Here is a 14455-nt window from a genome sequence, read left to right on the forward strand (position 1 = left end):
AGTAGTCGGTCAAGGTAGTAAGGATTAGGAGTTTGTGACATATAGTAGCTTGTACAAGAAGAAAGACAGTTTATGAATGATATGAGTTTTATATGAATATTCTATGTGCAATCTATGAAGGTGTAGAGTAAGGTTCTAACACAACCACGAACATGAGAAACACCGCAACAAGCTTCTTGGTCACCATCTTTAATTTGTCATTATGATGCTTTCTGTTTTAATTTCCTCGATGTTTACACGTTTCTTCATGACTTGGTTGGGTAGATGGAGGAGGAGATGGATGAGAAAATAAATTGATAAGGAATTTGAGAGCTTATTTTAGACAATAACATACAAGTGATTGATATTGTTCTTGTTATGAGCACAAAGTTCCACATCAGTGAGGGACCAAACCATGCAATGGCTTATAAGGACTTAAGCTACTCCCCATATTGCCAATTGGTTTTGTGGTGGAACCTCAACTTTCTTCATGATATCAGAGCCAGTTTGTCCCTTGTTTGAAAACCCAAGGGCTACAGGTGCTCACACTTGTCCCTTGTGTGAAAGTCTAAGGGTCACACGTGCTCACACGTCACCCAATTTGTTGTTCATGTATCGACTTGAAAATTGACCATACGTGCAAGGGCATGTTGAGAGTTGATGATGTGAGGACAGTTTGTCTCATATCCTCACACTTTCATGGGATTAGGAGTGGTGTCCGAATGCCTTATACAAAATTCACCAAGAAAACCCCTCTTTCTTTGCACTCTAGTTTTTTCTCCTCCATTTTTAAATGCGGATTGACATCAACTTTTCAGGAAAATTAATATAAAAGAATACGTGGTATTGTATGGAATATTTAAGACAATTGATTATACACGAGGGCTTGATACTTGGTTGGGCGAGTTTTTGCAGTTGTCCACCTCACCACTGTTGAACATGAAATTGTCTAATTTTCCTTTTATGTTCTCCTTTAAGCATGGAACGGCAAGGTGACTGAAAAAATGCCTCAAATGTCATGCGAACTCCGTCTTAATCCCAAGAGGAAGATATACTGGATTCGCCATTGTACGTATCGTTTGACTAGCTACCACACATGATCGCTCGCCCCAAATAGTTAAACATAATATGAGCCAAGCTAACAATGTTTATCAAGTTTACACCATTCCAATCAAGACGGTATAAATTAATGATCTTATAACAATCCTCTTATTAGTTGTAGATGTGATAAACCATACAAAAAGCATGTGCTAGAGAGGTATTAGTAGGACTTGAAAACCATAATTCCCAAAATTATCAGTAGGAAAGATGGTGGGGGAACATCGGTTAAACTAGATGCTGATGGGGTCAGCTGTGGTCTTCCGACTCCTTTGGTACTTTGTGTTGGAGCTTCTGGTTCATCTGATGGAGATGCTGGCTGCAGATCATCAGATGTTCCAGATTCTGGTGCAGGACCTGCTGCAACCGCCATAGAAGCTGCCCATCAATTCCAATAGATTAACGTTAGTATTAGCCTTCAGAAAGAGACTTAAAACTTTCTTTGCAATTTGAAAGAAAAATTAGCTAGTAATCAATAATTATTACCTCCTGGACTTAGAGGTGAAGAAGCTGTTGGTGCGGGTGTTGGCACTAGCAACCCAGAACCTGCCAGTTCAAGTACTAGTTAACACATTGGCACATTGCGAAATGACCCGTTTGGTGGCCGGGATTGGACTATAGAGTCTCACCCGATCCAGATGGGATGTGTTAGTCACAAATGTCGGACTGTTGCCGAATTTAATAAGTCCAGTCTTAACATGTACAAGTTAACCAAACAAAGGACACGACAAATAGGTCATTTTAATTGATTAGTCGTGTCTTGTCTCAACCACCTAACAAGGCCTAAATTTTTACGTTCTTAGAATAACATGAATTCTAACATACCTGGAGCAGGTAAAGGACTACCAGTGGCTGCAAATTAAGAAGAAATATCGCAAAATTAGATTTCTTAAACAAGTCAATTTGTCACTTAAAGTATATAACACATTATTAGAAAAATCTTAAAATTATGTGAGTACGTACCCTTGCATTGCAGTGGGACGGCTCCGATCCCACAAACTCGAGGAAGAGAAAGCGCAAGGGTTTGGTTAATGGGCAGTTGGAAAGGGACACCGCCGGTTATAAGAAGACATGCGCAGTCCATGCCGGTGCCCATTATTGACTTTAACGAATTGCAGCATCCGGCTGTCTGTGGTGAGCCGCTGCTTGTACTCCCGGTGATGAAATTTACGCATGGAGTGATGCTGCTTATCATTGAGGCTGTGCATGGTGTACTAATCTGCCCATTAACCCATCTTAGTGAAATGATAAGGAGGGTAATTGGGATTAGACTCAATCGAAAATCCTTGAATGAGTCCATGAGTTTGTCTTCAATGAAAGGCTTTGGGAATTGAAATACTGGGATTTAGAACTTAGTTGGGCTTGGCTCAAGTTGAGGAGATAGTTTATATATAGCTGACGAAATAGAGAGGTTTTGAGTGAAAAAACAAAAAGGAGTGGTTTTGAAATGGGTTTTGGAGTTCAACAACTTTAACTAATTTGTTCATATACTTGGCGAATCCTTTAATTATAGCATAGTTCTACATGGTGAGAAGTAGTGTGTGTGACTAGGTATAAGGTTAGGTGAGACCAAAATATAAATGGATTTTACAACATTGTAAAAGACGTTTAATAAATGACGTGATCGAAAACCCCTATTGAAGTTTTTGTAGTTAACTTTTGACTTGGTTACTTAATGTAAATCCATTAACACAGTGAGGATAGAGAACCTTGGGTGCAATGGTACACTAATTTAACAGCTTGAGCTGCTTTGAGTGTAGGAATTAGTACTTTTAACAACTCAAGTTACAAGCCATTTGCCAAATGTTTGATGCTCTGCTTACATAAATTTGATTCACTTATAAGTAGGATTAAGTTATTTACATATTTATTTTTACTTCTCACACACACCTCTTAATTTTCGAGCATCGGATCGAATAAATTGAAGATCAATAGACAAAAATTAACAAGAGTATATGGAAGGTAATAAAAGGGTGTGTGAATATCATTACCCCAATTATATAGGGTGACACACAAGTTACTGGGCGGGTCCAAAATCTAAAGTAGGTAATCTGATTTTAGAGCATAATTGGTTCAAATAATGACAGTTTCTTATCTTAATTTATTGAAAAGCTCTTTTTAGATGCCAACAACACCAAGTCAGTTGAAGTTTGGCCACCCAAATACACCAATCTTATTGTCTCTACAAAAAGAAAGTTCCCTATACAAATCCCATATCATCCCTTATCTTTCCTCACTCAAACCCCAAATCACAAATATACAAATTACACATCTTTTGAAAGTTTAATCACCAAGTCCATCTCCTCATTATTTTCAAACAAGTCCACTTGACCATGGCATTCAAAGGAATTGAGATGGTTCTAGCCCTGGTCCTTGGGTCCATGCTATGGAGTGGAGCCATGGCTCAGTTAAGCTGCACCAGCACAATCACAAGCCTGGCTCCATGCCTCAATTTCGTTACTGGAAGCTCAGCAAACCCTTCATCTTCTTGCTGCTCACAGCTCTCTAATGTTGTCCAGTCATCACCTCAGTGCCTTTGCTCTTTGGTCAACGGTGCAAGCTCATTGGGCATCACCATAAACCAAACACTTGCTTTGTCATTGCCCGGTGCTTGCAAAGTGCAAACTCCTCCCCCTAGCCGATGTCAAGGTAAGTTGAAATTATCATAGAGTAGTGATTTTCGCAGTTTCAGTTTATCTCATTGCAGTCGACAATGAATCTAGATAATAAATAAATATAAAATATTCAAATTGAAGTGTTAGAAGTTAAACCATGAGTGCCAAAATAGCTTATATTATTCAGGTATTGATGAACAAAGCTGAGGTTCTATCATAAATCAATTGGTAATTGGAGAGTACGATCAATTACTTATAAGCACATGCAATGTCTCTCCTCCCATCAGTGTGTGTTCATTCTCAACAATTGACCCTACAATAAGGTATTTTATAGTAATAAGTTGGAACTGATTTGATTAAAGCAGGTGCCAATGGACCTTCAACTTCATCAGGTGCCAATGGACCCTCAACTTCATCATCAAATCCTCCAGCAAGTTCGCCAGCAGCTTCCTCCAATGAAACACCTTCAGAAGCTTCTACTCCTGAAGCATCCATTTCGCCATCAGCCTCGGACATTCCTTCATCTTCAGGTATAAGATATTATTCCATATCAACTACAGTGACATGTGTCGTGAAATGTTGTCTTCTCAAATAGTCTAACATGTTATATTGTCACATTGTCAACTTAGACCCGAAATACTAACATGACATGTATTAATGCAGGAGGAGGTTCAAAAACAGTCCCATCCTCAAACGGTAACACATCCGACGGAAGCACCAGCAGAGCACCTCTTCACTTTGTGCTCTTCCTCGTTTTTGTTATGTCATGTGCTTCTTCTCTCTCCAAATTTTGAGTCTTCTTCTCTGCAGAGGTTTGGAGCATGCGATCTAGTTCTCCAATGTTTCACTACATTTTCTTTTCTTTTCATTTCATTCACTCTTCTAAAAATCCCTACCTAGGTGCTAGACGGTTGGTCACCACTTCGATTAATGCCTATGCGTTTGAAAATTAAGAAAATGCGCCTAGACCTGCTGAGGTGCCCATCTAGGTTGCAACTCACTTAGACAGAAAATAGATAACTTTCATTTTGCATTTTTTTTTTTTCAATAAATTGTAAAATACTTGTTGAATACTTAAATAAATACACATTATATGCATTTTCCCCATGTTTTCATTATATTCCAATACTTCCTAATATATATGGTATTCTATTTTGTAGTTTATAAGAAAATTATATATATTTTAACAGACACTTATTTACACGAAATATAATAGATTTACTTAAACCTGCCTAGGCGCCCGCCTAGCCACCTAGGCGCTAGGCCCCAGCTCGCCGTCTGACTAGCGCCTAGCATTTTTTAGAACCTTGATTTCATTTTATTAGTGCTCTTCTTAGAGACAAGAATTTTAATTTTTCTCTCTTGAATCTTAGACCATCTCCAATGGTGACCTAAAACCTAAAAATATTTAGCCCAGAAAATTTAGGTTTTAGCCCAGAAACAGTTTTTGTGCTCCAACCATTCTGGCCTAAAATTTTAGCCCGAAATTATCAAAAAATGAATTAAGGCTAATTTTTTTTTAAATTAACTTTAAAAAAAAAATTATGTAGACTATCCTAAATTAATTATATGAACATTTTTAACCTCAAAATATTTAAATTCTGATAAATTTTGAAAAATCACTAAATCAATACATGAAAATCATGATAAACCACATAAACTTAATACAAACGACATTTAATAAACCACATAAACTTAATACAAATGACAATTAATAAACCGCATAAACTTAAAAAAAAAAAAAAAAAAAAAAACAATTGATAAACCACATAAACTTAATAAAATCGAAAACTCATAAATGTAATAGTGATATCCACCATCTTGACTTGGTGATGGACTTGGGTGACAGTCTTGAGATGAATTGTCATCTTGAAGATGGTCTGAGAGAAGGAGATCCCTATTTGTACTTGTAGTGTGTGTTTCTCTTTATATCATTTGTTTGTACTTTTAACATTTGATAATGAATTTTTTATTTGAAGATTGCAAATAAAGGCTACAAAATTACGTTCTACATAGACCAGAATAATTTAGAATACCTTTTTGTAGTAAGAAAACTGAAAAATGAAAATACGAAATTAAAAAGTGTAACCACACAAAGTATTGGATCACTAATAATGTTAGATAACTAGTTGATTTAACGCTACTCAATTTTAATTTGTTGAACTTCGATTCTCTACGCAATAAATCCCAATCCTCTTCAGGGACCAAAACTTTGATTTTGGTCACCCATTTGGGCCATTTAAAATGATATGATGTTCTAGAAGATAACTATTTATGTGCGGATTCAACAAATTCTTATGTTTTCTCAATCAAATAATATATAAGATGCTATTCCCTTGGTCCAGTTAGCATCTGCACAGGTTCTTTGCTTTCATGGAAAATGAAATCCATTGGCTTTTTTTGCCTCCTCTCATTTCATCAAACAACGATGTGCAGGTTTAAATGTGAGTTTTCTAAACTTTCGAATATCCCATGAGAAGTAGTTTTTCGCCACAACCGCCTCTCCTTTTCTTATTCTTCTTGCCGTCGTCGACTTTGAGCTTTAGGAGGCCACATAATCCCAGAGCACACCAAACTTAATCAGGGAGGTTGGCCTGCTTTCACTGGACGGTCGCATTAAGCATCATACACATGGGTTATCCAGAGACACATTTTTTATACACTTTTTTATGAGACTTACTACGTAATGTATTTTAATGATCTAATCGTCTATTTATTAGATATTCTCTCAAATATGACCTCTAGCAAAATCACTTAAATCCGAAGCCGTATGTTCGTTGGACTAAATTTATTGTTTTTGTGTTAAATCGTACTGGTCCTTTTTTTTTCACTAAACATGATTGGCTTAATGATCTTAGATTTGTTTAGATTTCTTTTTTTTACAATAATTATCTATGAAAGATGAATTAAAATATAAACGGTTCAGGTCGTTGAACCACATTACAAAACAAGCCCTACAAAATGTGTGTAAAAGACGTGTGTCCCATCGTCCTTACCCCCACATACATATAGTCAAAGAAAAAAAAAAGCTAAGCAACATACACGAATGATCTGATAAAAGAGTTCGGATTTTTGCCGGATCCTCTTTGTGAGGATCCCAGGGATTCAAAAATCATGTGTATTCATCGTATATCGTACAATTAAAAATCTTTTTAAATATTTTTATTTAAAAATAAACATAAACAGTACTTGACAAAAACTAACCGTACGATGTACGATGAACGGACAAGATTCACAGATCCTAAGGATCCTCTGTTGGCTGATAAAATAATTAGACATGCTTTAAAATATTATAAAAGCTAAATCAAACTGGTGAAAAGAAACATTGGACTAGGTAACTCTATTAATTAAATCATCATAGTCCCAATCTTAAATTTTTTTTATTTGTTTTAAACAATGATATATATACACGAACGAAGTTGATATTTACACTTATTTTGGGCTATGGAAGTTAAGTCACACAATATGCTAGTCAATAAATTGATAACGAGTTCATCATTTGCGACAGTTGAACTTAAAGCCTCTCACTTATAGAGAAAAATAATACTACTATAGACCGGAGTTATAAATAACCCCTCCTAAATTTTTAGGTTAACTAATAATAAAACCTGTTACAAAGTAGGAAAGTTGGTGACCAAAGAAAACCCAGCTGCCTCTCTTTACTTCACAATCTCCCCCTTTATACATACAAATCCCAAAACCCCCTTCTTACACTAAACCCAGATAAACTCACCATCGAAACCCCTCTTTATTTTCTCAAATTTCACAGAAATATTTACTTAATTTCACTTGCAAATGGCATTTAGGAGGAGGATTAATGAATTAATGGTGCTAACTTTGATCTTTTTTATGGCTTTGTGGGAAGGAGGCAGAGTTGTTGCTCAATCTTCAAGTTGCACCAATGTGATAATTAGCATGTCCCCATGCCTTGATTATGTAACAGGAAACTCATCATCCCCATCTTCCTCATGTTGCTCACAGTTTGCCAATGTAGTCAGCTCTCAGCCACAGTGCCTCTGTGAGGTTCTCAATGGAGGTGCTTCTTCACTTGGTGTGACCATCAATCAGACTCAGGCCTTGGTTCTCCCCTCTGCCTGCAATGTCCAAACTCCGCCGGTTAGCCGCTGCAACGGTATATAGAATGAAGTGTTATTGTCGATAGAAGAAAAAAAATTCATTTTGCACTCCTTCGAATGTCATTTTTCTTTTGAGTACTTCAATTTAGACACACAAAACCGGCCACATTCCTCGTATGGTTCTATTAAAAAAAATGTGTCAGCAGTGTTTTCACTTTCATGCATCTAAATAACATTATTATTCTGGTTTATGTTTCTATAACACAGGAGTGCAAGATGATAAATCTTCGTGCTTGTCCAGGGTTTAGGAAACTTTATTGGTTGACTTTTAATCATGAGTTTGCAGGGTCTTCCGCTCCAGCAGCTTCTCCTTCGCCATCAACAGACGTGGGGTCTTAAGATGCAAATACTAACAAGTTGGCATTTTCTCTGCTGTTCTTCTTGCTCTTCGTTGCATCATATGCCTCAACATCCACAGCCAATTTCTAAGCTCTTATGCCATGGATGTATCTAGCTAGATTACTCCTTAAACTATAGGGTGCCATATTGCTGTTCCAATTTTTGCATATTGTAAGCTTTTGGTGTTCCTTTAGGGTTACGACACATTATTATATACAACGGGATATATCCTCGATTAAGAGTACTTCTCGAGAGTTAAGGATGGGATTGGCTATCTTCATATTGTAGTGACAAGTATGATAACGTGATTTCTGGTTGTGTATTGCCTTATGTCTCTCTCTTTTGTCTTAAGCTATTCCGGTTGGTAATTGACTTGGGCTTTGTAAAACTAAAATCTAATCAAATGACTGAGGAATAGAATTGGCCAGAATAATGGTATTGATATTAGTCTACTAACTTTATACAGAGCGTTCCCTATAAACAAGCAACTGATCCTGCAATACTACTATACAGGAAAGGAAGGAAATATATAAATATTAATAACTGATTACATGCCTATTCTAGGCCCTTAATTTATGATAGGGATCCTGACTGCTTTCTAACAGGCTTCGCCGTTTGGCTTGATGGCCTGTTTTGTAATCGCTTCCTTTTGGTTTTTTGAATGAAGTTCTAATACCGTTTCTGTCAAAAATTGCGGTTGTATAATTTATTGCTTCTTGTCCGAAATGATTGATTATCTTGAAGAAAGTTGAGATTCTATTATGCAAGAACTTATAAGAGGTTATGCTCCATTTTATAGTGCCAATTGGTTTATGGTGTAACCCCCAACTTTCTTGGTGGTATTAGAACAGGTTGCCCTACATGTGAAGCCTAATAGCCACACGTGTTCCACGTCATTCAATTTGTGTTGTTCACGTGTAATGTTTGAAAATTCGACACACGTGAACCATGCATGGTTTGGTCCCTCACCAATGTGGGACCCCTTAATTGTAGGCCCTTGCATGGTTTGGTCCCTCATCGATGTGGGACTTTGTCCTCACATTTTCACATACCCACATCACGTGTAATGAATTTTCAAACCTAACACGTGAACAACATAAACAGGTGACGTAAAGCACGTGTAGCCTTTAAGCTTTACACGTGGCAAACTTGCTCTGATACCATGAAAAAATTTGAGATTTTACCATAAAACCATTTAACAAAATAAAAAATAACTAACCTCTTATAAATCCTTACATGATTTGTTACTTCACTCACATATTATCTCCTTATTGAATTGAAATAAAACAGCCACCGAGTTTGCTACGTTTCCATGGACAATACAAACCAAGTACTGAAATAATTGCTTGTACCAAAACAACAAACAGATTAATTAACTTTGTCACCACTAAAACGGTGGTACTCCGAAGAAGCCTTCAAATGAAGTCAAATCTCGATTTCAACAATATGAACATATATAATTATGTACGATGAAGCTGAAAGAACAACCCTATCAACAACAAAATCATGAGCTTTGACCTATAAAACCGTGTTCCTTAAGTAAATTAATCAAAAATCAATATATAAAAATGTTCTTGTATAGAAGAACTTTTCGTAAAAGCACTTTTGTAGGTCTGTCAAATTGCTTCATTTACACGCAGCACACAGACCGCCACCGTGCCCCCTATGCCAAGGAAGGAAGGCTGTATCTGGAGTCAAAACATCAATGCATCTAACCTTCCACACGGCAAGGTATATTGCTATTAGGTACCATTTTTTCTAATTAATATATTGGAAGAAAAGTCCTACAAATTACTCATTCTGCAGAATGTACGGAATATGCCCTCCACAAAAGATCACATAAAATTCGGAAATATTTTGGAAAGGACAGAAAAAGATGATAAATCTCAATTCAAAACAATGGACATGCCAACTAAAATATATGAAGATATATCATTTTTTTGTTTATTAAAAATATAACTACAATGTAACACGAATTCTTCAATATAAAAATACATAATGATAAAAAAACTAAACTGTAAGTCATATACGATGTATTACCCGTTTAGTGTTTTTGAATTTTATGGCTATATTAAAATATGTGACCGATTTATTGGTGTATATTAGTCTTCTTTTTTAAAATGATATTTAACTTTAAAGTGATATATTTGACCCTAGTACTCTTATTTGTACATAGATATTAGCCTTTTTTTAGATATAGAAAACGAACTGAAGTAGTTCTCACATTTAATGAAATCATCATAGAGTTGAGTGGACCGACATGAAGTTCGGAGAAAACAAAAATACAAGAAACCTCATACTTTTGGACAAAGCTTGGCCCGAATAACATAGTTATATGTCATTACGTAAATTTTTCTCATTTCAGTGAGATTTTGCAAGAGTGTGTCATACACGTCTCAGCCTAAGACGAACCAAAAATAACCAAAATGCCATGGCAAAGCGCGAAGGAAATCAGGAGGAGAGGAGAAGCAAAGAGGAACTAGGAATTTAAGAATATCCACAAATGTTTATTTTATTAAGTTATTAGGGTTAAGTGAAAGAGGAAAATCCCAAGAAGTTCCCCAATTTTCCAATCCGTCGCTGTAACGATCGAATTATCTCGCGTTACCTTACAAGCAAACAGCAAGCACAAATAACATTGGACTTTGTAAGTCGGCGTTTTCCCTGAGCTCTTAAAAGTCATCCTCTCAGCCTAGAAAACCAAACGCTACCCTCTCTCTCTCTCTCTCTCTCTCTCTCTCTCTCTCTAGGAATTTGAGCAGCAAAGCACAAATCTTTGTGTTCTTCACCCGGTCCCCGAATTACAGGTACATCCACTCTCTCTCTCTCTCTCTCTCTCTCTCTCTATCTTTCTCCCTCTCTCTCATGGGCAAGGAAAAACAAATTTTGATATGTGATTAGAGTTGTTTCAGTTGTAATTAGAAATTTTTACCATAATTTTTGGTGAATTGTGATAGATTTTTAGTTGGAGTTGAAATTATTGATTGCCCAGTTTTTGTTATGTGGAATTGGAGGTGGGTTTCGTGTTAAAGGTCAAGAATTTTAGTGTAATAGTAGGGATTGAGTTTCAAAGTCGTGTGCTTTGTGCATCAATTGGTGAACGAATTTGATTGGTTCTGTTTTTTGGGTTGAAAGTTGAAACAAAAGTTTCATGCTTTTGTTGCATAGGTATTAGCATGTGAGTTCATACCAATTTTGTTGCATGAGGCCTGGATCATGCTTAAATGGTGGAGTCTGTTGGATTTTTTTTAATTACCTATTGCCTCATTTCTTGTTTGTGCGTTTTAGTTTCTCATTTGGAATTGATAACAAAGGTCTCTTACAAAGTTAACGGGTTTTGAACCGATGCCTTTTCGTTTAGTGTGTCAATCCACCTTAATCCAAATAGTTATGTCATAGCTTACAGTGGTGTATGCTTGAATGCTCAAGAATTTTCGGACCGACAACTAGTTTAGTTGAAAGCTAATGTGTTAGAATGTGAGTAGTCTTGTACTGTGAGATATCTTTTATTACTTGTTAGATTTCTTGTTTTGAACATCGTTTATACAAGCTATTATATCTCAAAGTTCAAATTTTTTAACTTTCTCTTTGTTTTTGTAGGAATTTCTGCATAGAGAAGAGAATTGTTTTGCTTACGTCACGCTAAAACTGGTAAGTAACAGAGAGCAGTCATACTCTCATGCAGCTATTTTTTGTTATATCACAATATCAGCACGGTAACAAATCTCAGTGGCTAAGATTTCTGATGTTGGCATTTGTTTTCTTATCATGATTTGTGCAGAATTTGTTTTACCTTATATTATTTTGTTTTTCCATATCTACAACATTTAATTTACATGATAGCGTGCGTTTGAATGAAGTACATTATGTTTCGACATTTTGAAACTTAACAAACGTTTTATGGTCTTCATGCTGTCATTTATGCACTGCAGGATACAAATGTAAAGGTCCTTGAGGATGTTTTAGCAGTATCATGAGGATGATAGATGCTTTTAGTAAATGATGACATTTTTTTTTTCTTTTATTTTGGGCCTCGATGATAACGTTGGTGATTGAGAATCAAACCCATTTCACTTTTTGAGATTATGTTACACTGTTATTGTCTTTCGTAGCTGTACATGCACATAAGGGCGTTGAAATTTGCAACACAATTGACAAGGTGATATTCATTTTGAGGTTTTGTTAGAAGTTTTTGTTGCAATTTGTGGCATTTATTTGCGGATTACTTATGAAGTTTGATAGAAAATACAGTGACCTTTATCGTGCACCTTCTTTGATCTTAATACACTGTCATTGAAACTTTGATTTTGAAAATTTGAAATCAATATTCTCTTCTCGGCATAACCTCATATTTTGATGTTTCAGGTTGTTTTGCGGTGCTGCCCTAGCGTGGCAACAGTCAGCAGCGAAGGATCAACTGAAACAGATGAACTGTGATTATTATGTCTGAACAACTGATAGAAGGTCTCCCTGACGCTGTTGCCCTTAGGTGCCTTGCATGGGTTCCCTTCTATCTCCATCCCAAGTTGGAGCTTGTTTCTCGTTCTTGGCAAGCTGCCATTCATAGCACTGAACTTTTTAGAGTTCGACAGGAAGTTGGCTCATGTGAGGATCTATTATGTGTGTCTGCTAATGAACCAGATAATCTATGGCAACTATATGACCCTCGTCGAGACCTTTGGATTACGCTTCCTGTTCTCCCCTCTAAAATAAAAAACCTTTCCAACTTCGGCACTGTCTTTACTGCTGGAAAGCTGTTTGTTCTTGGTGGTGGCAGTGATGCTGTTGACCCACAGACTGGTGACCATGGTACCTTTTCAACCAGTGAGGTTTGGTCATATGATCCTGTAACTAGGCAATGGGCCCCACGTGCATCTATGCTTGTTCCTCGTGCAATGTTTGCATGCTGTGTTTTAGGTGGAAAGATTGTTGTTGCAGGGGGCTTAACCAGCTGCCGGAAATCAATCTCTCTAGCAGAAATGTATGACCCTAACAAAGATTTGTGGGCTCCAATTCCTGATCTGCATTTATCTCATAATTCAGTATGCTCGGGGATAGTGATTGGAGAAAAGATGTATGTCTTGCACAGGGGTTTATCAACGGTGCAAGTCTTCGACAATGTTGGGCTTCATTGGACGGTAGAGGATTATGGTTGGCAACAGGGTCCAATGACAGTCATTAAGGATGCACTCTATGTGATGAGCCATGGAGTAATCTCCAGGCAAGACAGAGAATCATCGAAGGTATTGGTTTCGGCTTCTGAGTTCGGTGGCAGAGTTGGGTTTGCAATGGCTGGACTAGGAGATGAAATTTATGTGATTGGTGGGGTGATTCTCTCTGAACATGGGACCTCGGAAATCAAGCAAATATCAGACGTTGATGTTCTCACGATCGGAGGTGAAAGGCCAACTTGGCGCCAGGCTGCTCCGATGACACGGTGCAAAGGAAGCGTTTATGGTTGTGCGCAGTTGAGAATTTAGGTTTCATTTGTTCTGGTCGTCGTTTGTTGTTGTGTTTTCGTTCCTGCTAGAAGGAATTGGCGTAATGCCAGCTGCCTTTTTGTTGTTTCATTCCTGCTAGAAGGAATTGGCCTTATGCCTGCTGCCCTTATGTTATCGTCGGTCGGCCTTGTGTCACGTTACGATCATCGGCTTGTGCTCCCCTCGGAACTCTTATATCCGAAGTTAGGCCGAAGCGCCGGCGGAAGAGGCAACAGTTCAGTGGTTCAAGAATTATATGAACGAACGATCTCATGGACCAAGCACTTGTTTTCTTCTTCCTTTAGAATCTTCTTGTATGTCTCTGCTTCTTATATAAATTTCTTTCATTCATGTTTATTTGATGGGGAAACCTATGTTGTTCAACAAGTCATTTATAGAATGTGATCTATATATTCGGAAAAAAAAATCAAATCAATCCAATTTCCTAGTTTGTTTGATTATATAATTATGATACGCTGATCCAATGTGATGCCAATTGAACCAAGGACGTTAAGTTGTACTACAAAAACGAGAAAAATAGGGGTAGAGACACTTTAACCGCTTCATTAGTAGACCACCTCTTACATAAGCACGAAGGGATTGTAATTATAGGCTTGTCTGACTCCACATTGATCTCGCTTCATGTCAGGAGAGACTTTTCAATGTGTTGGGAACACAGCTTGGTATACCAAGTGTAATAATACAATTAGTTGAAAACTTGAAAAAAAAAGTTCTTAACCAATTGTATTTGATACTAAGTGTACTAAGGGTCGTGTTTCTGGCATACTAAAAATTTCTTCCACACCAG

The 14455-nt window shown here is 37.0% G+C and overlaps 3 protein-coding genes across 6 annotated transcripts; 2 read left to right on the forward strand and 1 right to left on the reverse strand.

Moving 5' to 3' along the window:
- Nucleotides 1-1126: 1126 nt before the first annotated feature.
- LOC137743929 (non-specific lipid transfer protein GPI-anchored 16) lies at nt 1127-2450 on the reverse strand. The gene is made up of 4 exons (XM_068483860.2): nt 2041-2450; nt 1903-1929; nt 1564-1623; nt 1127-1455 (listed from the first exon to the last, which is right to left on the reverse strand). The coding sequence occupies exons 1-4, from the start codon at nt 2375-2377 to the stop codon at nt 1241-1243; spliced, it is 639 nt and encodes a 212-aa protein (XP_068339961.2). The 5' UTR covers nt 2378-2450; the 3' UTR covers nt 1127-1240.
- Nucleotides 2451-3317: 867 nt separating this feature from the next.
- Nucleotides 3318-6479, forward strand: LOC137743851 (non-specific lipid transfer protein GPI-anchored 15). Of its 3 annotated transcripts, XM_088678917.1 has the most exons (4): nt 3318-3726; nt 4058-4222; nt 4356-4504; nt 6129-6479. In XM_088678917.1, the coding sequence occupies exons 1-3, from the start codon at nt 3411-3413 to the stop codon at nt 4484-4486; spliced, it is 612 nt and encodes a 203-aa protein (XP_088535043.1). In that variant the 5' UTR covers nt 3318-3410; the 3' UTR covers nt 4487-4504; nt 6129-6479. The 3 variants fall into 3 exon arrangements, with proteins under 3 accessions (XP_088535043.1, XP_068339885.2, XP_068339886.2); XM_068483784.2 differs by lacking the exon at nt 6129-6479 and having other exon boundaries at nt 4356-4810; XM_068483785.2 differs by lacking the exon at nt 6129-6479 and having other exon boundaries at nt 4085-4222; nt 4356-4810.
- Nucleotides 6480-10660: 4181 nt separating this feature from the next.
- LOC137742731 (F-box/kelch-repeat protein SKIP30) lies at nt 10661-14093 on the forward strand. Of its 2 annotated transcripts, none has more exons than XM_068482672.2 (3): nt 10661-10974; nt 11768-11818; nt 12533-14093. In XM_068482672.2, exon 3 carries the CDS (start codon nt 12610-12612, stop codon nt 13645-13647), a length of 1038 nt encoding a protein of 345 aa, XP_068338773.2. In that variant the 5' UTR covers nt 10661-10974; nt 11768-11818; nt 12533-12609; the 3' UTR covers nt 13648-14093. The 2 variants fall into 2 exon arrangements, with proteins under 2 accessions (XP_068338773.2, XP_088535538.1); XM_088679412.1 differs by having other exon boundaries at nt 10750-10974; nt 11768-12326.
- The last annotated feature ends 362 nt before the right edge of the window (nt 14094-14455 follow it).

The sequence above is a fragment of the Pyrus communis genome, chromosome 11 (assembly GCF_041283825.1).
Source record: "Pyrus communis isolate YQ-2024b chromosome 11, ASM4128382v1, whole genome shotgun sequence".
In the NCBI taxonomy this organism is placed as follows: Eukaryota; Viridiplantae; Streptophyta; class Magnoliopsida; order Rosales; family Rosaceae; genus Pyrus; species Pyrus communis.